Raw genomic sequence first — 25,255 nt, 5'->3', positions numbered from 1 at the left:
CAATACTACGGTCAGTAATATACTGATTATCATCATACACAGAGCTACTTGTCAGGACTGCCAACACTAGGAGCAGTAATATACTGATTATCATCACACACAGAGCTGCTGTCAGGACTGCCATCACGATACTAATATACAGACAAATAATGAAGCTCGTCTTATCATACCATATTGACTTCTGGTATAAGAGCACAACATACTCAATATACGTGTACGTGTATAGGAACTATACCGATTCCTAATATTTTACTGCTGTTTCATTACTTACCATTGCACTGTCCCGTACGATGCCAGGTTAGAAGTTGTCACAACTCACCTTCTTATGCTCCACGTATATATATATATATATATATATATATATATATATATATATATATATATATTAACTTCAGTCATCTAACTATTAATATTGTAAAACATGTCTATTTATTCATAAATTATATTTGATAAATATCAAACGGCAATTCGAAGAATATGTCTATTGAATATTGTCTCCTCTGCCTGTAAAGTAGACGTCAAATATCAAGCTATGACCGAAGTTCTACGCATTAGTATATCGGATAAAACACTTTAACTGGAAGTATAATGAATGAAGAAAAAATTAAAATGGCGTAAATAGCATGAGCTACTTAGACTCTGCTTGTATGTTAATTTCTGTGAAGAAAACTATAATCGCCCTTTGTTTAAAGTTCATTACGTACATTACTTTGGAAACATACAGGGAAACCCAAATCCTTGTCATTATTTAGGCATTAACGATAGTAACGTGACACTTTGGACACAATTATTCCCATTGTCCAGTGGTTAGACCATGATATAGCTGATGAGCGTATCATCTGCTAAGTTGCTTTCGACAAAAAATATCAAAATATGATTTTCCTTAATTAAGTTTGCGAAGGCCGTATTGAAACTCTTAGATTACCTGAAGCGTATGTTGTGGGCAGAAAATCAAATGAACAATAGGCTTGAAGACAGTCTTGGAAATTTCAGTAACAGGGGAGAAATTTGACATAGCGATGGTCCGACACTTTTGGTAGGTTCATTTTCTTCTCTTTTACCTGATGATTTAATTGTTCCAGAATTCTCTGAATATTTAAAACACAGAAAATTACTTAATTGGAAACGTAAGCGGTCCATTAACACTTCAGGTTCTTCCAAGGCGCCAGGCCTTTTACTGTAATAACCATGCTACCCCACTCTCGTTCACAGCTGTCATTAAATGAAGACATACAGTTCATGAAAAAAGAGGCACCTTATCTTAAGCAATTTGTTCAGTATTAGATATGTTTTCGTGTTATCACTCCATATCTTACTTTTACACAAATCGCCGAGCCTGCATGTATTCATACCATGGAACCTATGTATCCACTTCTCATGAAATGATAGTTGGAAGAGAACGGTCACATGCCCTGGTCGGTAGATAGCATGTCTGTTATTATTAAAAATAGTCTGATTCTCACAAATGAAGAGAATAAAGCACACAGTGTATATGGCAAACAGCATCATTGAAACTTTGGAAAACTTAAATCTGTTTTACGTTATTTTGTATTGTTGTGTCACAATAGCCGGGGTAATTTTGTAAGCGAAATATACTAATATGTCTACAAAAGGCTACACATTCCTTTTCCGAAACATCTACCAACTGACATACAACTCACAACACTTTGTCGAACACGTACTGTTAAAAGCCATTATTAAAATTATCAGACATTATACAGTAGACAAAGATGTATTATATGCTTATATGTAAACATTGGATTGGATTAATTGAAAAGGAAATATGGAGTAGAAATGTCAACGTTTACCTGAATGAAAACGCTTAGAATTCTGTATAGATGAAAGCACCGACTACTTACATTACGTGAGCCCTTCCGAGATTCACGCGAAAGGTATGTTTTGCATTCGAATTATGCATACAAGATTTTGTGACGAGCCTCGGTATTGAAACACATGTGTACGGACCCATTAACTCGAGGACTTGATCGATAATGTTGACGGGACAATGAGCAAGAAACCGGATCCTGATCAGTAACATTTAATTTGACCTGCTTCACCTTCTATAGATATATATACGACTTTTAATTAACATGAACACATTGTCTCTTAATATTGGATCATGCCACCAATTCACATATGTAGTGTTTCCTATTCCTGTTTCGTTGTCATGTAAGATCAAACATTTATTAGATAATTCACAAGGTTGTTCATATGGCTGTCGCCAGTGATTTGCTTGTTGAAAGATCCCAGCACTGTCAAATGAACAACTGATTGTCGTTAGTACATCGAGGTTAAAGAACATGATCTGTGAAACATGTGCACCCAGACATTCCTGGATTAGATAGTGTGTGAGTCGGGTATGGGGACAGGGAAACATTGTTGTCGTAATATGCTATTTGTTTTCCAACCTCAATCATTGATATTCTACTTGATAAACAAAAGTGAGACAACTCTTTCCATGCTGATACCATGTTTCACGGAGAGGTGGACGTACCCTGCGTATATACGGCTTCAGGCGGACATTTCAGTGGAAGCTCATTATCTATTTGACCATTGTTCAGCTAGATCATTGTTTTAACAAAAGCTTAAGTTAAACGTTACGTGTTTTGATTTTACCAACCTGAGCATGAATTCCCGTTCATATACATAAAGCAACAGATCAGCAAGAAGGGGAGCACTGTTGTAGCACACAGCCAGGGATGCCTACTTCTTGTATAAATGTCCTGTCCCCAACTTTCACAAAGATGCTATCGATGAGGAAGTCCAGCATGTCACATATTGTTTTCTCAGTAAACTTCAGGTGACAGTTGCTTTCACTTTTCACAAATTGTCCTGAACCTTTGAAGGTAGAGATGTAACTTTTACTGTGGTCACCACGTTTTTTAATGACAAATGCCCCACAGATCAAGGAAGGACGTTTTCCCTTATGTTTGTCGTGTGGGGTAGTGGCGTATAGCGTGGAACAAGAAAAGGTTTGTCAGAAAATAATTTACAGTTTTGATATTGTCTAAATTCAAGCAACTCCGTTGAATGTTTGAAAATCCACACGATATTAATTCTACTTGTCTCCAATATTTATCTGACTATAAAGAAAGTCCTTCCTGGATTGCATTCAGGTTTCCACGTTTCGTGACTGGTGAACAATGACGTATTTACAACATCAGGATGAAATATCGAAAGGTGAGACAAAGAGAGAACAAACATTCATGCACATTAACAGAGTAGCTGGGTAAATGATACAGTAGATTAACAGCAAAACTAATAACTAGTAAGGAAACGCCATGGAAGGTACAAAGTTCTAACCTCAATGGTATCTCAGTTTTCTTAAGGCTGCACAATTGAGAAATGTATATTTTTTCAAATGAATGTGCCAGTGGACTGACCATTGGCTGAGAAAGCAAGGGACATATTTTATACCACTATCATATTTAGTAAATCAGATATACTGATACATCGGTTTGAAAGTTACTGATCAAGAACTCAACTAACTGTCCAGCAAGGGAATGGGGCGAAGGGTTGGGCCCATTTGTCATGCTCAATCATGTCATGTTAATGTCGAATGTAATTATATATGTTATGTAGAACAATGCAATAACCACAAGGGTGTAAATAATTTGAAACGACCTGTTATGAATAGTCGGGAAAACGTCGAGGGTTGTAGTATGTGACAAAATATATTCTGGCCACAATGTAGATGTAATGGATGACTTGTTCATGGTACTCGAGTTCAGGAAGTATTCACACCAATTCATAGTATTTCCGTTCGAAAAAGAAAACAATTAGGAGCTAGAAGCTGAAACTGCGAGTCAGTCCACATACTTGATAGGGTGCAATCAAATTGTGTGCGTATTCGCAAATGAGGCTCCCATCAAATTGTCGGACCTCATAGGTAGTGCAAGTCAAATATAAATTACAGTTCTAGCTGCATGTCCAAGGTGGTTGTTGTAAGTAATTACACAAAACAATGTAAGTTAGGGTCTATACCATTGCGAACATACTGGGTGATGTGGCGTTAATCAAACATCAATGTACTCCCTTCTTATTGTAGTAGTCATTGTAGTAATATAGTCCTACCTTCCGCACAACGCCTTTGGAACAACCATACAAAGAGTTTCAAATCAAGTTTATTAAAAAGCAACAGTGACTTTTTTAACAGGGCCGGATGTCTGTGACTACCCCCTACGTGCCCCGGGCAGAAGTGTTTTGTCACCAAATCGCGCAAAGGAATCTGTGTTAATACTGTTAACATTTTCTTCCTGAGGCATTTGATGCGACTATTTCTGTTCATGGGCCACTGCTTGTTCATGTGTGCCACGTGAATTAAATACGATTCTCACCTCAGCTTCACACAAATCAAGCCTCCTTTAACTCTGACGTGTAGTGTGCCCGAGACCAGGCTACTGACAGTGTTTGGACCTCCGGGTAACATCTACTGTCAACATTTCAAATTTCAGAAGGACAGACAATTGCTGTTATCTAGGTTTCCGCTACAACCCTACCCAATGATTGTAATCAAAATACATAATCATCCATAATTAAACCAACATTGATCAATATGATCATGGCGCGGAAACGTTATACGACATTTTCTTTAAAACCAAAATATCTGATGTGTGTGATCGATGGTTTAACCTGACCAGGGGTACTAGGGTAATAGGAAATACAGTGAGCAGGATTGCAAAGAAAATGAAAGTATTTGTGTTTTAAAGGAATACCTCAAATGTGCTTGAACCTATTTACAAGTCACAAACACATTACGCTTGATATTCATCAGCTATGAACACACATGTACAAGAATACTTATTGAGAGCAGAGAGCTGTTACATATTTCTTGCAAATATTATTGGAAGTTGCTCCAGACAGATTGTTTGTTTAGGAATCCTCTTCTGCATATAGGAATCGTATGGGTGTGTATGAGAAATTATGTGTCTGTGTTGAAATGGTGGAATTATGTGTGTTTTGTGTGAGGAATCATGTGTCTATGTGGAATCGTGTGTCAGATTTTACACATAAATTTGTTGGTGGCCCAACACCTCAAGAGAGAAAAAAGAAGTTTATGAAGAAATTTATTCAACAAAATTGAACTCACCGAGTGAACTCAATCAAACAACAGGTTGTCGTGTTGACGGGTATGAAGCCTACTAGCTGTTACATTCGTTCCTTCAGAGTCCATCGGGTCGTGGACAGCATTTGTACTGAGTAAATTCTCTATCAATTACTACTGTCTGCATCCCTTCCCACCGAGTTGTCCATATGTGAGGGGAATGCATGCGATCTGTATGTTTGACGGGGATTAGGGTCTGGCTCTTGTAGCAATGTTTACACACACTGTCTGTCTCCCGACTTGCCATCAGCCAATACCCCGTACAAGCAGCCTTTTATCACGAAATAATACCTACTATACTCAATATCCAAAACAAAAGAACGTGTCTGAGACTAACCCCTAAAATCAATGAAATCCAAGCAAACGAACAACTGCTTTTATTCAAGACTGGGCACTGTCAAGTAACAAATTATATGCCTAAAACATTAGCTCAGTTCCTGTTCGCATTGACTGACGTAGTTCTCTATCTTAAACTGACTAAAGAGAGACAACCAGCTCTTTCATACAGTCGAATGGCGTCTACCATACTGTCAGTGTTGCTCCATTCCAGCACATCTGTAATATGCCATTAGATATATCACTGCATCTCAGGAATACACATACTGATGTATTGGCCCTAAACGATAACGTGTATGTAATCAAATTATGTATGTTATTCTAAAACATAACTCTTTCCAACATCTGCTGGCGTCACCTCTTAGTTCAGTTTCTAATGTTTCCCCCTTCTTACGTTCTCATTGAACATTTTGTTTTACTTTTATGTGCTTTTGTGCTTCCGATAATATATGAATGGATAACTAGTAAGTAGTAACTGTCATTAAATAATAGTTCATAATTACATTATTGACAGCGGGGATATTTGATTTACATAAAAACAACTTTTACAAAGAGGTATACATGCAGCCAACGCCGAAAACAAAACATTATTACTACAGACGAGGCACACTGAAACCACCTTAAGACAGACAGACAGACAGAGTTTATTATGTATTAAAGGGTTCCGGCCCATAACACACCACACATTATGTATATAGGAGAAATTTCATGCAAGCAAAGCCTTATTATTATCTGGGAACATCTAGATAATTTTGTACATTAGACGTTATTAGAAGCAGGGTTTTTTAAAAAACATTTGATAGAAATAGGCTAATACATTTAAGAGTTCTTGTACAATCAGCGGACATCAGAGATACGAACGTCACAACTGAAACCGCCTTAATGTTACAAATGACATGTTATATTATCAATTGCTCACTTTGCGCCTAGTGGATACTATACAAAATGTGATATCACTTGTCCTTATAAGTATATAGAAACCCGAAAAGTCAAGTCAAATAAATATGAATATTAATAATTCATTTCACATTTTTAGTACCATAGGCTATAATATACCTCGGAGTGTCAAGAAAGATATTAAGACGGTTATGACAACTACCGAAAAGTGTAAGGCACACATAACAGATGTTCCAAACTGTATTGACGTTTTTACAGTTACTGAATGTCACTAATATCATTGTGGAAGGTACTTTTACAGCCATAGTTCTGATAAATCACAAGAGAAGGCATATATGAGTATATACGAGAATATCACTGACATCCTCACTTTCCAAAAGAAGTGAATCGTATAAATATGGATATAACGAACAACCAGGTAGTCGTATATACTATTGCGACTTTACCTGTAGTTGTATCTGTAAGAGTTATATGCATACAGCAACACCGACTCAACAGACATGGGGGCAATTCACCCCAATTCACTATTTCTGTAAAATGTATTTTATCTGCCTGTTATATACGCGTGTGTAACCACATCAATGCATGTTACTATAATTTGAACCTCATGCAGTTATGTTAATATAAATTGTAAATGCAAGAAAACCAGTCTAGATTATCCATTGAAACATATTTGGCGTAAAGGGCAAAATAGCGGTGATGTTTCGAGAAAATAAAGAGCCTGCGTGTTGGTCTTCGATGAATGTTTTATTACCATAATATTAATATCATCTGCATGCAGGTCATGCTAGTCTTGCATGTATATTACCAGAACATGAGTATGTAAGTATGTGCCACTGCACAGCACGGAATTATCTCGCTATAATCTCGCACATCGCACATGTTAAACGTTCTAGGGTTCCTTCTATGATAACAGACCGGCGTATATGAAAGAACAGAAAGTTTAAGTCGTAATAAAACAGGTGCATGCACCCAAGGCGAATGGTACTTTACTGAGCATAACTTTCACCGATTTCCTGTGCGCTATGAGCATTGGCATCTACTGAAAAGCACTAATGTTCAATCCAGTATATCTTGGAACTAGTCTCAGGGTATATAATTACTTACCTTTTTGTAGGATTTTTCCAAATATTGACCCCCCATGTCCATCTGCAAATGTTGGGCAGTTCCATCGTCTATTTCTGAATTGGTACTGACATTCCTTTATGGCGAGTTTTGCCCCCTTCACGACAGCCATGATCGCCCCCGGGTTGCGGGTGACAAGGCGACGCTGGCGTTTGTTCAGGGGCAGCAGACTTGGGTTGTTGTATAACCTTGTTACAGATGACCGCAAATCATTCGATCTTTCTCCGAGGTTCGCCAAAGACCTGCAATCAGTGATATGAAACATTAATTTGACGTGTGGTGATACCTACGTCAGTACACTTCCATCGGGGTCAGTCGCATACCTGTCATAGACTTTGGGCAGTGGGTAAAACAAAAATAGGAAATACTTTGTTTTCGTATACATTGTTTTCGTATACTTTGTTTTCGTATACTTTGTTTTCGTATACATTGTTTTCGTATACATTGTTTTCGTATACTTTGTTTTCGTATACATTGTTTTCGTATACATTGTTTTCGTATACATTGGTACATACGATCTGTATGATGGCCGAGGATAGAGGTCTGGCTCATCTAGCGTACAGGTTATTATCGTATATGCGTATAAAGATATCCATTTTTGGACGCGCGAATGATCCTTCATAAACTATCTTATGTATACAATATACATGTAATGTCCACATACCATTGAGTAGTACACTTACATAACAGCGTGAACTCACTCACCTTAAAACGTATTAGGTGCCCGGAAAATTAAAAAGAGGTACGAGGCGTAATACAACAAAATTTCTCTGGCAATATATACCTATGTCTTGATGGAGATAATTAAAAGGCGGGGATATAAAGCGCGACACTGCATAATTCCTGGGTGCTACAGTGTCACCAAGTACATCGCAATACAAAGCGACATGCATACATTGATTAGGCTATTCAAGTCAATATATTTATGATTATATGAAATGACTAAACATATAAACATATATTCACTCTAAGTATCCAATAAACTAACACAAGTATGGCTATGTTCATAGCGAATGCACAACGTCATATTTACTACCGACAATTTCCCCTCATCCCATACCGTAACTTAGTTGTTTTTTAATCAAATGATAAAATGTAATGTTCAAACGGACTTTATATTCTATTTAAATTTGTAAAATTAAATCTATTCCAGTTAATGTGGGAATGTACTTCGTTCCATGCAGAGAAGAATATACCAGATGCCAAAGTGAAAGGAACAACCCTTTAATGCGTCAATTACAGCAGCCATGAAAACATCAAAGGGTAGGTAAAATGTAGATTTTATGAAAATAGTCACGGATGGTTGATTGCTTGAGAGCAGGGATAATTGGCAATAAGTGAATTGAGATTTTATAGGGACCATATTAAACAACTTGCTCTCTGAGCTGCGTCGCCGACACATATTTAGAATGTTTTCAGTTTTCTTGAGTCACAAGAATTGTATAGTTTATTATTTCTGTATGAAATATACATCGATTGATAAAAACAAACATATTCGTTAAATGTTATTCCATAATTACAACGAGGATAAATAATGGTTCAAGAAACAAATGGAATGTTGATCCATTTGTCGTCGTATAATAAAAAGCCCGAGGACTGTAGTCTTACTTGCTTCTGGTATCAACCATTTTTTTTTACTTATTTCCAACTAATAACAACGTTTTTGTCATGACTAATTTGTTGAAATGAATTTATAGAGTTAAACAAGTGCGTGAACTGTGAATTATCGGATGTGTAAAGTTCACTTACCACCACTGAATTCCTTTCATTCGTCCCTTGTGTCTGCCCTTCTTACATTCCGATATTTCGTTGAATATTAACACAAGTAAGATGAACCACACTAGTCGCATTTTCTTGTACTCATGTATATGTGTCACATATGCGAGGCTACGCTGCCTCAAGCCGCAAGTCTACATCCAATATACATATATTCAAACTAAATTCTACTTGTTGTCTTCGAACGCAGAAATCCAATGTGCAAAAACAAAGAAATATTTCCAATTTAAGAAACCTTTGGAATTCGAAGGCCATATTCTTTCCGAGTGTTTGTGTAAATTACTCGGCCATGTTGCCAGAGTGTCGCCTCGTAATATAGACATAAGATTTGCTTGTAATCAAATTTCGATTGGAAACGCTCCCCAAGAGTCTTTCTCGTATTTGTCAGGTTTTGACCCAAAGTGAGACTTTTCCTAACAATTACCTCTCGGCAATATCTGTCGAGACCACTCGTCGCCTGTCATTAAACCACTGCGAGAGACAGTCCCTTCTCCGTCGTCGTGTAGACTTGGTCATTATTGAGACAGTGCTAGATGGCCCACACCATAGTCGCACCCTGTAAAACGGGTACAATAATGTTGAGTACCTAGCTCTAAAATTGATCTCAAAATTTGTTTCGCAGCGTCTGTGTTTGTGGTTGCTTTTCCGTCACAGTAGAGTGGTTGATTACAGAGGGCAGACCCGACTCTTCTTGTCTTTCTCTTGATATGCTTAGGTCGGGCGCGGCACACCTCCGGCAGCTGACACAAGGATTCCTACCAATAAGCCAAAGACACTGAACAGGGAAGTTTCCTACACCCTGTATCCAGATAGATGCATCCTATCACAACCTGTCGATGTTCGTGTGATGAGTGGTCACCGATACGAGGCTTGGTTTGGGTGAAGACGCGTCTTCAATATGTCTCATACGGGGAACGGCGTAAACTACGTTTAATTATTCCTCCGGGTGACATGTATGTTAGACAGGTCAAGAGTCGATTCTCCCCTCAGGCATGATCAAAGTGATATCAATTTTGATACAGAGATAGCTACTTAGAAAATTCGACAGACACATTACTAATTCATCAGGAGTTTTTGTCGTTAAAGTTCCCAAAAGCAGTGGAGGAATGCCTTTTGAGAGACAATACATTCGTGTGATGTAATTTGAGAAAGTTGGAACACTCACACAGCAATGTAGTCGCGATTACTGCCGTCCCATAACCCGTGTCCTCCCCCGCCTCGCTTTGTCTCCTGTGTGAGCTATGAGGAAGGCATTGTTAATTACTTCTGCAATTGACTTAAGGTACATGAAGTATGTATTGGTTGCAACTGTTACCATACACATTTAAGAGAGGGCTAGAGGGATTCGCTCGCAGCAAAATTTGCGGAGATCGTTGCTTAACGTTCAAATAAGCCGACTGTAGATGACGATATCGCGAGGAATTATCGCGAGCTGTTTGCACACAGCCACGGCAAACCGCTTTGATGTTCAAGCCTCGCACTTAAAGCCAACCCTTTATGACTCGCGTGCTATTTATTACTAAAATTCGAAATAAGGCACTTTTCCAGAAAGCCTTTGAATTGTCTTTCATATCTTGCAATTATATTCATTAAGCACGTTACCAGCAGCTTTGTAACGAATCTCCAGTTCTAGCCCGAGTTACAGTCACGACACCTACTCGGCTTCACACGGGAATTTAACATTTTTCACATAAATGGTTTTCTTTATACCCAACGATACGAATATTAGCATACACCTAGTACACCTAGTATATGTTCAGGCGTGTGCTGTCTGTACACCTTGTATGTGTTCAGGCGTGTGATGTCTGTAAACCTTGTATGTGTTCAGGCGTGTGCTGTCTGTACACCTAGTATATGTTCAGGCGTGTGCTATCTGTACACCTAGTATATGTTCAGGCGTGTGCTATCTGTACACCTAGTATATGTTCAGGCGTGTGCTGTCTGTACATCTAGTATATGTTCATGCGTGTGCTGTCTGTACACATAGCATATTTTCAGGCGTGTGCTGTCTGTACACCTAGTATATGTTCATGCGTGTGCTGTCTGTACACCTAGCATGTGTTCAGGCGAGTGCTGTCTGTACACCTGGTATATTTTCTGTCGTGTGCTGTCTGTACACCTAGTATATTTTATGTCGTGTGCTGTGTGTACACCTACTATGTTTTCAGGCCTGTGATGTGTGTACACCTAGTATGTGTTAATGCGTGTGCTGTCTGTACACCTAGTATGTGTTCAGGCGTGTGCTGTCTGTACACCTAGTATGTGTTCTGGCGTGTGCTGTCTGTATACCTAGTATATTTTCAGGCGTGTGCTGTCTGTACACCTAGTATATGTTCATGCGTGTGATGTCTGTACACATAGTATATTTTCATGCGTGTGCTGTCTGTACACCTAGTATATGTTCAGGCGTGTGCTGTCTGTACACCTAGCATGTGTTCAGGCGAGTGCTGTCTGTACACCTGGTATATTTTCTGTCGTGTGCTGTCTGTACACCTAGTATATTTTATGTCGTGTGCTGTGTGTACACCTACTATGTTTTCAGGCCTGTGATGTGTGTACACCTAGTATGTGTTAACGCGTGTGCTGTCTGTACACCTAGTATGTGTTCAGGCGTGTGCTGTCTGTACACCTAGTATGTGTTCTGGCGTGTGCTGTCTGTATACCTAGTATATTTTCAGGCGTGTGCTGTCTGTACACCTAGTATATGTTCATGCGTGTGATGTCTGTACACATAGTATATTTTCATGCGTGTGCTGTCTGTACACCTAGTATATGTTCAGGCGTGTGCTGTCTGTACACCTAGCATGTGTTCATGCATGTGCTGTCTGTACACCTAGTATGTGTTCAGGCGTGTGCTGTCTGTACACCTAGTATGTGTTCAGGCGAGTGCTGTCTGTACACCTGGTATATTTTCTGTCGTGTGCTGTCTGTACACCTAGTATATTTTATGTCGTGTGCTGTATGTACACCTACTATGTGTTCATGCGTATGATGTGTGCACACCTAGTATATGTTCAGGCGTGTTCAATCTGTACACCTAGTATGTGTTCATGCGTGTGATGTGTGTACACTTAGTATATGTTCAGGCGTGTGATGTATGTACACCTAGTATGTGTTCAGGCGTGTGATGTGTGTACACCTTATATATGTTCATGCGTGTTCTGTCTGTACACCTAGTATGTGTTCAGGCGTGTGATGTGTGTACACCTTATATATGTTCAGGCGTGTGATGTATGTACACCTAGTATGTGTTCAGGCGTGTGATGTATGTAGACCTAGTATGTGTTCAGACGTGTGCTGTGTGTACACCTAGTATGTGTTCAGACGTGTGCTGTGTGTACACCTTATATATGTTCATGCGTGTGATGTATGTACACCTAGTATGTGTTCAGGCGTGTGATGTATGTAGACCTAGTATGTGTTCAGACGTGTGCTGTGTGTACACCTAGTATGTGTTCAGACGTGTGCTGTGTGTACACCTAGTATGTGTTCATGCGTGTGCTGTCTGTACACCTAGTATGTTCAGGCGTGTGCTGTATGTACACCTAGTATGTGTTCAGGCGTGTGCTGTATGTACACCTAGTATGTGTTCAGACGTGTGCTGTGTGTACACCTAGTATGTGTTCATGCGTGTGATGTATGTACACCTAGTATGTGTTCAGACGTATGATGTGTGTACACCCAGTATGTGTTCATGCGTGTGCTGTCTGTACACCTAGTATGTGTTCAGGCGTGTGATGTATGTACACCTAGTATGTGTTCAGGCCTGTGATGTATGTAGACCTAGTATGTGTTCAGGCGTGTGCTGTCTGTACACCTACTATGTTTTCAGGCGTGTGCTCTCTGGACACCTAGTATGTGTTCAGGCCTGTGATGTGTGTACACCTAGTATGTGTTCAGGCGTGTAATGTGTGTACACTTAGTATATGTTCATTCGTGTGCTGTCTGTACACCTAGTATATGTCCAGGCGTGTGCTGTCTGTACTCCTAGTATATGTTCAGGCGTGTGCTCTCTGTACAACTAGTATGTCTTCAGGCGTGTGATGTGTGTAAACCTACTATGTGTTCCTGCATGTGGTGTCTGTACACATACTATGTGTTCAGGCGTGTGCTGTCTGTACATCTGATACATCTTCAGGCGTGTGCTGTCTGTACAACTGGTATATTTTCATGCGTGTGATGTGTGTACACCTAGTATGTGTTTATGCGTGTGCTGTCTATACACCTAGTATGTGTTCATGCGTATTTTGTCTGTATACCTAGTGTGTGTTCATGCGTATGTTGTCTGATCAGATGATACATCTTCAGGCTATGTTGTCTGTACACCTAGTATGTGTTCAGGCGTGTGCTGTCTGTACACCTAGTATGTGTTCAGGCGTGTGCTGTCTGTACACCTAGTATATGTTCATGCGTGTGATGTGTGTACACCTAGTATGTGTTCATCCGTATGCTGTCTGTACACCTACTATGTGTTCAGGCGTGTGCTGTCTGTACACCTTGTATGTGTTCAGGCGTGTGCTGTCTGTACATCTGATATATCTTCAGGCTATGTTGTCTGTACACCTAGTATGTGTTCATGCGTATGCTGTCTGTACACCTAGTATGTGTTCAGGTGTCTGCTGTCTGTTCATCTTGTATGTGTTCAGGCGTGTGCTGTCTGTACACCTTGTATGTGTTCAGGCGTGTGCTGTCTATACACCTTGTATGTGTTCAGGCGTGTGCTGTCTGTACACCTAGTATGTGTTCAGGCTTGTGATGTCTATACACCTAGTATGTGTTCAGGTGTCTGCTGTCTGTTCATCTTGTATGTGTTCAGGCGTGTGCTGTCTGTACACCTTGTATGTGTTCAGGCGTGTGCTGTCTGTACACCTAGTATGTGTTCATGCGTGTGCTGTCTGTACACCTAGTATGTGTTCAGGTGTCTGCTGTCTGTTCATCTTGTATGTGTTCAGGCGTGTGCTGTCTATACACCTAGTATGTGTTCAGGCGTGTGCTGTCTATACACCTTGTATGTGTTCAGGCGTGTGCTGTCTGTACACCTAGTATGTGTTCAGGCTTGTGATGTGTGAATGATGGTATGTTTTTAGGTGTGTGGAATCTGTAAATTTAGTATGTGTATATGTCGATGCTATCTGTATGTCACCTAACATCGCGGTTTTCAAAAGACATTTTGGAAAGCCATTTTCCTGAAACAAGGAAACACACTTGGGACACGTTTGACCAAAGTGTTATTTTTCACAAATGAAAAATTATTTCTTGAATCAAATAAAATGTACCTTCGGATACCTCTTCCGTTGTGTAGTGAATAGTTCGTCTGTCCGGAGAGGGGAAGGTCAGTGGCTCGATTTCCTTGCCGTCTCATACCAAAAGACGTCAAAAGATGGTACTCGTTCTACCCTGCCTGGCCCCCGATAATGAGGAGACAAAACAAAAACTGGTCGGCTCGGAGTCAGTATAAAAAGAAAAAAATGCGCCTGAGTTGGGTATCGATGTGGGCTAGCACTATAATCCGAACTGGTACAAGTAGCCACACATGTACGTCGTCGTTATATAAGGGCAATATTCTTGAACGCGACGCTAAACCCCATTTCACCTCACCTTGGAATTTAGTCAGTCCTGTGTCATCTATTACAATATAGTTCATCTATTTAGCAACTATACAAATGATTACGTTATGTCCGCTTCATTACTGCTTTGTTCTTGTGAGTGAGTTGTTGGGATTATCCCGAAGTCAAAACCTTCCGAGGTAGAAATGATTGGACGTTTCCTTTCTGTGTGTTTCTTTTAATTATACAGTGGGAAAAGTGCAATACCCGTTGAACTAAGCATTCTGCTGTAGATGTAGACAGGCTGTGCCAGACAGTGTACCACATGAGCCCTTGTAAGGGATATAACTCTAACTTAAGCAATGACTTGCCTAGTGCGAAATATTTTGCGTGTGTTGCGGCTTTCAGTCTTTCACTACTAATTCTTCTGTGAAACTTCCTATGTTATATCACTTTACGTAAATGAAGGCGTTGAGTGACCACGTGCAGTCTTAGCAGTTTGGTTTTTTTCCTGTTTTGGTTTATTACCATTTGCTTATCAATTTAATGCATGTGAGTGAATCTAACGGAAATGTACTTCCGCGGCGTCTGAATAGTCACTGCAACCCTATGCCTTGCTACAATAACTCACTAGTAACACTAACTAGCGCTTCTCCAGTTGTTACACAAGGACACATGGGAAGGAAGACGTGGAACTGTGGTTTTTGATCTTGCATTATGCATTTTGTAAGCAATAAACATTATACATTAACACTCATATCAAACACATTTTTCGAATGTAAGTGAAATGGAATGTGGTTGTATGTACCATAGAAACACTAATCAATATGATAAAGACCATATGTGAGGTTATTCTTATCTCGTGGCGAGCTCAGAGAAATCATACACTAATATTTATTTCGAAATGTATTTATGCCCAACGTATTTTATATCAAAACCAAAAAGAGTGTAAAACAGATCAGTGCTCCCATATAACTCTGATCAATCAGAGATAACCTTGGATAATTTGAACAGATTGACACATTACCACCTTGCAACTCTAATTATTGAAATTTCAGGTTTCAGGTATGAAGAAACAAATTATTTTTGATTGATAGGTAACTACTGAGAAAAAACTCGTTAAACATAGTCTCTATACAGAACGAGATTTGTAAGGTGTAAGTGTTCTTCAAGAGGACTTCTAAATTGTCAGCGTTGTGAAGTCCCCCGCGCCCTCAAAACCAGTAATACGGGTAGGATATATTACAATGGTTAAGCATATCCTCGGTAAAATATTCGTAGCAATTTCCTTTCTTGTTCGTTTTTACCTGTCATATTTTATGATAATGACTTTTTTTTACAAGAGTGATTTTGCTGAAATCATACAAACTGACGAGAGCTACAACGACAAGAAAAGAAGCGCAGGTCAAATCTAGTGTCACACGAGAGTAGTGTTACACGAGTTGCGGCCCTTGATCTGTAGATGGTTGGGTCGGTCATTTGTGTACATCTATTTTGTACTCTCTCATGGATGCAGGTGTAGATCTGCGTGATGCGGCGATAGGCCATTTATGCTTATGCATTTTGTGTTCTTTGGTGAATACAGGTGAAGATCTATATAATGAATGAGGGAGCTCATTTGTGTATATCTATTTTGTGTTCTGTGGTGAATACAGGTGCAGATCTATATAATGAATGAGGAGACTCATTTGTGTATATCTATTTTTTACTTTTATAGATGCGGTTGTAGATCTACGTGATGCGGCGATAGGCCATTTATGCTTATGCATTTTGTGTTCTTTGGTGAATACAGGTGCAGATCTATATAATGAATGAGGGGGCTCATTTGTGTATATCTATTTTGTACTTTAATAGATGCGGGTGTAGATCTACGTGATGCGGCGATAGGCCTTTTATGCTTATGCATTGTGTGTTCTGTGGTGAATACAGGTGCAGTTCTATATAATGAATGAGGGGGCTCATTTGTGTAAATCTATTTTGTGTTCTGTGGTGAATACATGTGCAGATCCATATAATGAGTGAGGGGGCTCATTTGTGTAAATCTATTTTGTGTTCTGTGGTGAATACAGGTGCAGATCTATATAATGAATGAGAGGGCTCATTTGTGTATATCTATTTTGTGTTCTGTGGTGGATGAAGATATATATATCATGGGGTGGTGGGTCATTTGTGTATAGTTATTTTGTGATCTCTGTTGGGTGATGTTGTAGATGTATGTATTGGACGGGTTCGTCATTTGTGTATATCTATTTTGTGTTCTTTGGTGAATACAGGTGAAGATCTATATAATGAATGAGGGGGCTCATTTGTTAACATCTATTTTGTACTCTCATGGATGCAGGTGTAGATCTACGTGATGCGGCGATAGGCCATTTATGCTTGTGCATTTTGTTGTCTTTGGTGAATACAGGTGCAGATCTATATAATGAGTCAGGGGGCTTATTTGTGTATATCTATTTTGTGTTCTTTAGTGAATACAGGTGCAGATATATATAATGAATGAGGGAGCTCATCTGTGTATATCTATTTTGTGTTCTGTGGTGAATCAGCTGCAGATCTATATAATGAATGAGGAGACCCATTTGTGTATATCTATTTTGTCTTCTGTGGGGGATGAAGATATATAATGGTGTGTTTTGTCATTTGTGTATATCTAATTTGTATTCTTTAGTGAATACAGGTGCAGATCTATATAATGAGTGAGGGGGCTCATTTGTGTAAATCTATTTTGTGTTCTGTGGTGAATACAGGTGCAGATCTATATAATGAATGAGAGGGCTCATTTGTGTATATCTATTTTGTGTTCTGTGGTGGATGAAGATATATATATCATGGGGTGGTGGGTCATTTGTGTATAGTTATTTTGTGTTCTCTGTTGGGTGATGTTGTAGATGTATGTATTGGACGGGTTCGTCATTTGTGTATATCTATTTTGTGTTCTTTGGTGAATACAGGTGAAGATCTATATAATGAATGAGGGGGCTCATTTGTTAACATCTATTTTGTACTCTCATGGATGCAGGTGTAGATCTACGTGATGCGGCGATAGGCCATTTATGCTTGTGCATTTTGTTGTCTTTGGTGAATACAGGTGCAGATCTATATAATGAGTCAGGGGGCTTATTTGTGTATATCTATTTTGTGTTCTTTAGTGAATACAGGTGCAGATATATATAATGAATGAGGGAGCTCATCTGTGTATATCTATTTTGTGTTCTGTGGTGAATCAGCTGCAGATCTATATAATGAATGAGGAGACCCATTTGTGTATATCTATTTTGTCTTCTGTGGGGGATGAAGATATATATAATGGTGTGTTTTGTCATTTGTGTATATCTATTTTGTATTCTTTAGTGAATACAGGTGCAGATCTATAAAATGAATGAGGGGGCTCATTTGTGTATATCTATTTTGTTTTCTGTAGTGAATACAGGTGCAGATCTATATAATGAGTGAGGGGGCTCATTTGTGTATATCTATTTTGTGTTCTTTGATGAATACAGTTGCAGATCTATATAATGAATGAGAGGGTGCATCTGTGTATATCTATTTTGTGTCCCGTGGTGAATACAGGTGCAGATCTATATAATGAGTGAGGAGACTCATTTGTGTATATCTATTTTGTCTTCTGTGGGGTATGAAGATATATATAATGGGGTGTTTTCATTTGTGTACATCTATTTTGTGTTCTGAGGTGAATACAGGTTCAGATCTTTATAATGAATAGGGGGGGGGGGTCATTTGTGTATATCTATTTTGTGTTCTGTGGTGAATACAGGGGCAGATCTATGTAATGACTAAGGGGGCTCATTTGTGTATATCTATTTTGTGTTCTGTGGTGGATGAAGATATATTTAATGGAATGGTGGGTCATTTGTGTATATCTATTTTGTGTTCTGTGGTGGATGAAGATATATATATCCGGGTGGGTGTCATTTGTGTATAGTTATTTTGTGTTCTCTGTTGGGTGAAGTTGTAGATGTATGTATTGGAGGGGTTCGTCATTTGTGTCAATCTAGTTTGTGTTCTGTGGTGAATACAGATGCAGATCTATATAATGAGTGAGGGATCTCATTTGTGTATATCTATTTTGTGTTCTGTGGTGGATGAAGATATCTATAACGGGGTGGGTGTCATTTGTGTATAGTTATTTTGTGTTCTCTGTTGGGTGAAGTTGTAGATGTATGTATTGGAGGGGTTCGTCATTTGTGTCAATCTAGTTTGTGTTCTGTGGTGAATACAGGTGCAGATCTATATAATGAGTGAGGGATCTCATTTGTGTATATCTATTTTGTGTTCTTTGGTGAATACAGTTGCAGATCTATATATGGAATGAGGGGGTGCATCTGTGTATATAAATTTTGTGTTCTTTGGTGAACACAGTTGCAGATCTATATAATGAATGAGAGGTCTCATTTGTGTATATCTATTTTGTGTTCTGTGGTGGATGAAGATATATATGATGGGGTAGGGTGTCATTTGTGTATAGTTATTTTGTGTTCTCTGTTGGGTGAAGTTGTAGATGTATGTATTGGAGGTGTTCGTCATTTGAATATATCTAGTTTGTGTTCTGTGGTGAATACAGGTGCAGATCTATATAATGAATGAGGGGGCCCTTTTGTGTATATCTATTTTGTGTTCTCTGTGGTGGATGAAGACATATAAATAATGGAGTGGTGTGTCATTTGTGTATATCTATTTTGTGTTCTGTGGTGGATGAAGATATATATAATGGAGTGGTTGGTCATTTGTGTATATCTATTTTGTGTTCTTTAGTGGATGAAGATATATATAATGGAGTGGTGGGTCATTTGTGTATATCTATTTTGTGTTCTGTGGTGGATGAAGATATATATAATGGAGTGATGAGTCATTTGTGTATAGCTATTTTGTGTTCTGTGGTGGATGAAGATATATATAATGGAGTAGTGTGTCATTTGTGTATAGTTATTTTGTGTTCTCTGTTGGGTTAAGTTGTAGATGTATGTATTGGAGGGTTTCGTCATTTGTGTATATCTATTTTGTGTTCTGTGGTGAATACAGGTGCAGATCTATATAATTAATGCGGGGGCTATCAATTTTGTGTTCTTTGATGAATGCAGGTGTAGATCTATCTGATCCAGCAATGGGTCATTAATGGATATCTCTTTTGTGTTCTCTGTTTGACGCAGCTGTAGATCTATGTAATAGAGTGGTAATTCATTCTTGTACATCTATTTTGTGTTCTGTGATGGATGCAGGTGTAGATCTTTGTAATTTCCGGGTAGGTCATCCTTGTACATCTGTATTGTCTTCTCTGGTGGATGAAGGTATAGATCTATGTAATAGAGTGAGTGAGTGAGTGAAAATTATCGTCACATCGGCAGTATTTCAGCCATATCGCGACGAAACAGTTATAATAATTACATTTTGATTTAATAAAAAGCTGTCAACGATGGACAGTAAGATAACTAGAATATCACAGGTTCAATAGTAAAACTAGTTGAGAACAGTTAAAACAATACATTTATAATCAACAAGACAATATAAAATTGGGCTATAGATCACCAGCAACCAAAGTTAGGCCACCTTACAAGGGACCGAGGGGACTTACATTACTTTTGCTACCTGCGCGGCTCCCCAGTAGGATTTACACCAACCCTTCAGCTGCTGGTAATGGTATGCAATTTTAGCCAACCATTAAAAGAAACAAATATACAACGTTGTAAAACCGAGGTAAGAATAAATGTACTTTGAATGATGTGGTCTTACATATCCTCTCAGGGGGACAATAATTTTACGCTACTTCAACCCCCTTTGAGGATATAGCCACTGACCATCTAAGTTACAAATTATACATTACCAATATAAAATAGAGCTATGTACACATTTCAAAATTTATCAAAAAGTTCAATTTCTTTTAAAAAACCTATGATTAAATGAGAATTGATTCAATGAAAAAGATACTTAATTGATGATGATGTAAAATATTTATCCCTTGTGATGGAAAAATCAACACAGTCAAGCAGGACATGCTTGACGGTGATTCTTTCATCACAAAGGATACAAAACGGAGGATCCTCACCTTTCAATAAATAATCGTTTGTATACCTGCTATGGCCAATACGACATCGTCGTATTATGACCTCCTCAAATCTGGACTGACAGCCCAAGTAGGTGTAGCCGATAGTTGGTTTAAGTTCATGTAATTATTTATACCTACTTGAGTGTCTCACTTCTTTTGCATTAGATCATGGATGTAAGATCTAATTATGGGTTTAAAATCAGTGTATGGTAGAAGAAGTGGTGTCACAGATTTGGTGAGTGCTGCTTTTGCAGCAGCATCGGCCATTGTATTACCAATGATACCAACATGGCTTGGTAACCAACACAAGACGATGTCGTACTGGCCAGTAGCAAGATCACTTTGTAGTTCAATTATTTCACGTAAAAGTGGATGATGACAAGTTATATTATTAATTGCCTGAAGACAGGAAAGTGAATCAGAAAAGATAATGAACCGTTTATGTTTAGATTGGGTATTTATATATTTAAGAGCAGTTAATATTGCCTGTGATTCTGCTGTAAAAATAGAACTTTCATTCGGTAATCTAGATGATATGGTTCTGGATCCAATGACAGTGGCGCTGGCAACAGCGTCACCATCCTTGGATCCATCTGTAAATATGGATTTGTAAGTATTATATGTGTTCCTTAATTCATTATATTGTTGTTGATAAATTAGTTGATTTGTGTCAGATTTCTTCAGTTTAGCTAAAGTTAGATCCACCTCTGGATGTACTAACTGCCATGGTGGAGAAGAGAAAAGCTGAGTGGGGGCTATGTTACCAAGGTTTATTTTAGCAGCAGAAATATCTGCTTGTAGTCGTATCCCTAGTGGTGGAATAAGAGAAGATTTTGTTTTGTATAGATTACCGTAAAGGGGATTAAAAACACAGTCATATGCTGGATTGGAGTTATTGGAACGTAATTTAGAGATGTATTGTAGAGCTAATTTAATGCGACGGTGTTTAAGGGATTGTTCGTCAGCTTCCACATACAAACTATGAATAGGAGAAGTTCTGAAGGCTCCAAGGCAAAGTCTCAGGCCCTGATGATGAATGGTGTCAAGTAATTTTAAATTGCTCTTACAGGCCCCACCATATATGATGGAGCCATAATCAAGTTTCGAGCGGATAAGTGTTCGATATAGTTGGAGGAGGGTTTTTTGATCCCCTCCCCACTTACAATTTGAGACAACTTTTAATAAATCTAGGGCCTTCAAGCACCTATTCTTTAAGTATTTTATGTGGGGCAGAAAGGTCAAATGATGATCGAATATTAGACCTAAGAATTTGGCTTCCGTTACAACTTTAATGGGAGTGTTATCTAAAATTAATTCTGGATCTTTATGGGGTTTATATTTCCTACAAAAATGTATACAGTTGGTTTTAGATTTCGAAAATTTAAAACCATTTTCAAGACACCATTTCTGGATTTTATTTAAACATAGCTGAAGCTGCCTTTCAATAGTATGCATGTTTTTGCCACGATACGAAATATTAAAATCATCCACAAAGAGCGATCCATCAATCGAATCATTTAAAACTTTGGACAAACTATTTATCTTAATACTAAACAATGTGACAGACAAGATGCTACCTTGTGGGACACCCTGATCCTGATTATAATGATCAGACAGGGAAGAACCCACGCGGACCTGAAATTGCCTGTCAGTTAAAAATTCAGATATAAATTGAGGCAAACGGCCTGGTAATCCAAAATCATGTAAATCTTTTTAAATACCATGTTTCCATGTAGTGTCATATGCTTTTTCTAGATCGAAAAAGATAGACACTGCATGTTGTTTATTTATTATTGCATTTTTTACAAATGATTCTAAGCGAACCAAATGGTCGATGGTACTTCTGTTTTTCCGGAAACCACATTGTATAATAGTAATAAGATTATTGGATTCCAGGTACCAAACGAGACGATTGTTTATCATGCGTTCCATGGTTTTGCAAACGCAGCTTGTCAATGATATTGGTCGGTAATTGGATGGATCAGTATGATCTCGACCGGGCTTGGGAATCGGGACAACAATAGCATCACGCCACGAAGGAGGGAACTTCCTTGAGGTCCAAATGACATCAAAGTATTCAATAGTGTTTCTAAGGATGTTTCGGGTAAGTGCTTCAGGAGTTGATAATGTATGTTATCAGCTCCTGTTGCAGTATCGTGAGCTTGTCCAAGGGCAGTGTGGAGTTCATGAATAGAGAATAGTTCATTATAATCTTCCCCATTATCTGAATTAAAATTAATAGGTTTCTTTTCATGCTGTTTTTGATACTTTTGGAATTGAGGTACATAGTTAGATGAGGAAGAGTGTTTAGCCAAAGTTTCACCAAGTTTATTAGCAACGTCTGATTTATGAGTTAGTAGTTGGTCCCCATCTTTAAGATGGTGAATACTAGATTTAGTGCCCTTACCTTTGATTTTTTGGACCATGTTCCATACCTTGGACATGGGCGTCCGAGAATTTATTTGTGACACATAATTTCGCCAAGATTGGCGTTTACTTTGTTTAAATGTTCGCCTTGCCTTAGCATTTAATATTTTAAATTTGTTTAAGTTATGGACCATAGGATGGCGACGGAAACAACGCTCAGCCTTTTTCCTCGCCTTCCTAGCTTGCTTGCAGTCATCGGTAAACCATGGTTTACGTATGTGGGGAATTCCAGAGGACTTAGGAACACATTTTTCAGCTATATTGATAAGTTCATCAGAAAAACATTGTATTGGGTCAGGCACGTCAGTGAAATGATCAGTTGTTAGTTTTTCTGTACAGAGAATGTCATATAGAGTCCAGTTGGCTTTTGTAAAGTTCCATCGAGATGATGGAGGAACATCAGATGGGGTAATAGGGTTTAATATGGTTGGAAAGTGGTCACTTCCACAGACGTCATCGTGGACCAACCACTCAAATTCATTCAGCAGGTTTGAATCGGTAATAGACAAATCCAAAGAAGAGTATGTGCCTGTACCAGGGTGTAAATATGTGTTGGAATTATCGTTAAAAAGGCATAGATTATTGTTGGAAATAAAATCTTCTAAGAGCTTGCCTTTACTGCTTGTACGATCACTACCCCACAGTGGATTATGACCGTTCATATCGCCCATGATAATACAGGGCTTAGGAAGCTGGTCATAGAGAGCTTGAAGATCGGTTTGCTTGTAGAGAGGAACAGGGCTATGAATAACACCCTGCCTCACCAAGATTGAAGAACCTCCAGTGGCCTTAGCCCCTGGAGGTGAAAAGAAATGATAGGAGTCGTAGTGTCTAATGTTTAGTTGATCAGTAGTTTTAAAGTACGTTTCCTGCAAACAAAAGGCTGATGGCTTGAAATCTTGTGTTAATAGCTGCAAATCATTAAAATTGTTTTTTAGTCCTCTGCAATTCCATTGTATTATCGGGTTAGAACAGGTCATGGTGGTTCTACTGGGGTTCTGGAGCGGGAGGGAGGTCCACTCCCATGGCCTGTTGGAGAAGGAGTGACCTCCATCGCCAAAGGTTCAAATTGATTTTGAACCTTAACAGGTGTAGGCTGAGAAGAAGGCACCTCCAAGTGTTGGAGGGCCCTCGCCGTTTTTTTCAGTTTCTTTTTTTCTGTTTTTGTTAAAGGTATGTCGCCATTAATAGGAGATGAATCTGATTGTGATGTTTTTGAAGATGCAACTAGTTCCGTCTGCGATGCTGATGTTGTTGTTGTATTTGGAGATGATTGAGCCGGAGAGTCATTTAACATCTGCTGATTACCAAACCAAGAAATGGTGGTTTGGCATCCTACAGATACTGTGGCTGCTTTGACAATAGGAGTGATAGTTGCTGCGGCAGCATAAGATTTAATTTGAGGTAATTTGAGACTGTGACTGAACTAATTTTTTTGCTTCATGAAAAGATATATTGTTTGTGTGTTTGATTTTTAACACTTGGGACTGGAGAAGAAATGCTGGACAGAGTTTAGCTGAGGCCAGATGGTCCCCCTTGCAATTGGCACATTTTATGGCAGCTGTTCACTCAGTACTCTCATGTGACCCACTGCAGCGGGCACAGATAGTACTGAAAGTGCAGGTCTTAGCGCCATGCCCAAAATGTTGACATTTGTAACATCGGAGTGGGTTTGGTACATAAACCTCCACTCCGATGTTAAAATATCCAGCTTTGATAGATGGTGGAATTTTCGAAAGAGAAAAAGTAAACAAATAAGTATGAGTCTTTATAATTTTGTTCATCTTGTTTTCGTGTGAAGCGCTTGACAGCTGTTACACCTTGTGTAGACAGTTCAGTCACAATCTCGTCTTCGCTCATGTCAGATGGACATCGGGCTCTGTCTCTTACAATTCCCCGACACGAGTTCAGCGTTCTGTGAGCCGAAACAACAACCTCTACATTTGCAAAGTGGCTGAGTGAGAGCAGGTTCAGAGATTG

General features: G+C 38.8%; 1 protein-coding gene across 3 annotated transcripts in view; it reads right to left on the bottom strand.

Moving 5' to 3' along the window:
• Positions 1-10,383, bottom strand: part of LOC124119865 (protein Wnt-1-like) — a 37,880-nt gene extending 27,497 nt beyond the window's left edge. The window contains exons 1-2 of one of the 3 annotated variants that reach the window (XM_046482527.2): positions 9,212-10,383; positions 7,445-7,704 (exon numbers count right to left, since the gene is read on the bottom strand). In XM_046482527.2, the coding sequence (XP_046338483.1) occupies positions 7,445-7,704; positions 9,212-9,312 (361 nt within the window). In that variant the 5' untranslated portion in view covers positions 9,313-10,383. The remainder of the gene's footprint in view (positions 1-7,444; positions 7,705-9,211) is intronic. The other 2 variants (XM_048382438.1, XM_046482526.2) reach the window with 2 other exon arrangements.
• Positions 10,384-25,255: the final 14,872 nt, after the last annotated feature.

The sequence above is a fragment of the Haliotis rufescens genome, unplaced genomic scaffold (assembly GCF_023055435.1).
Source record: "Haliotis rufescens isolate VD_foot unplaced genomic scaffold, xgHalRufe1.0.p SCAF_4, whole genome shotgun sequence".
Lineage (NCBI taxonomy): Eukaryota > Metazoa > Mollusca > Gastropoda > Lepetellida > Haliotidae > Haliotis > Haliotis rufescens.
This window is presented reverse-complemented; position numbering and strand designations above follow the sequence as displayed.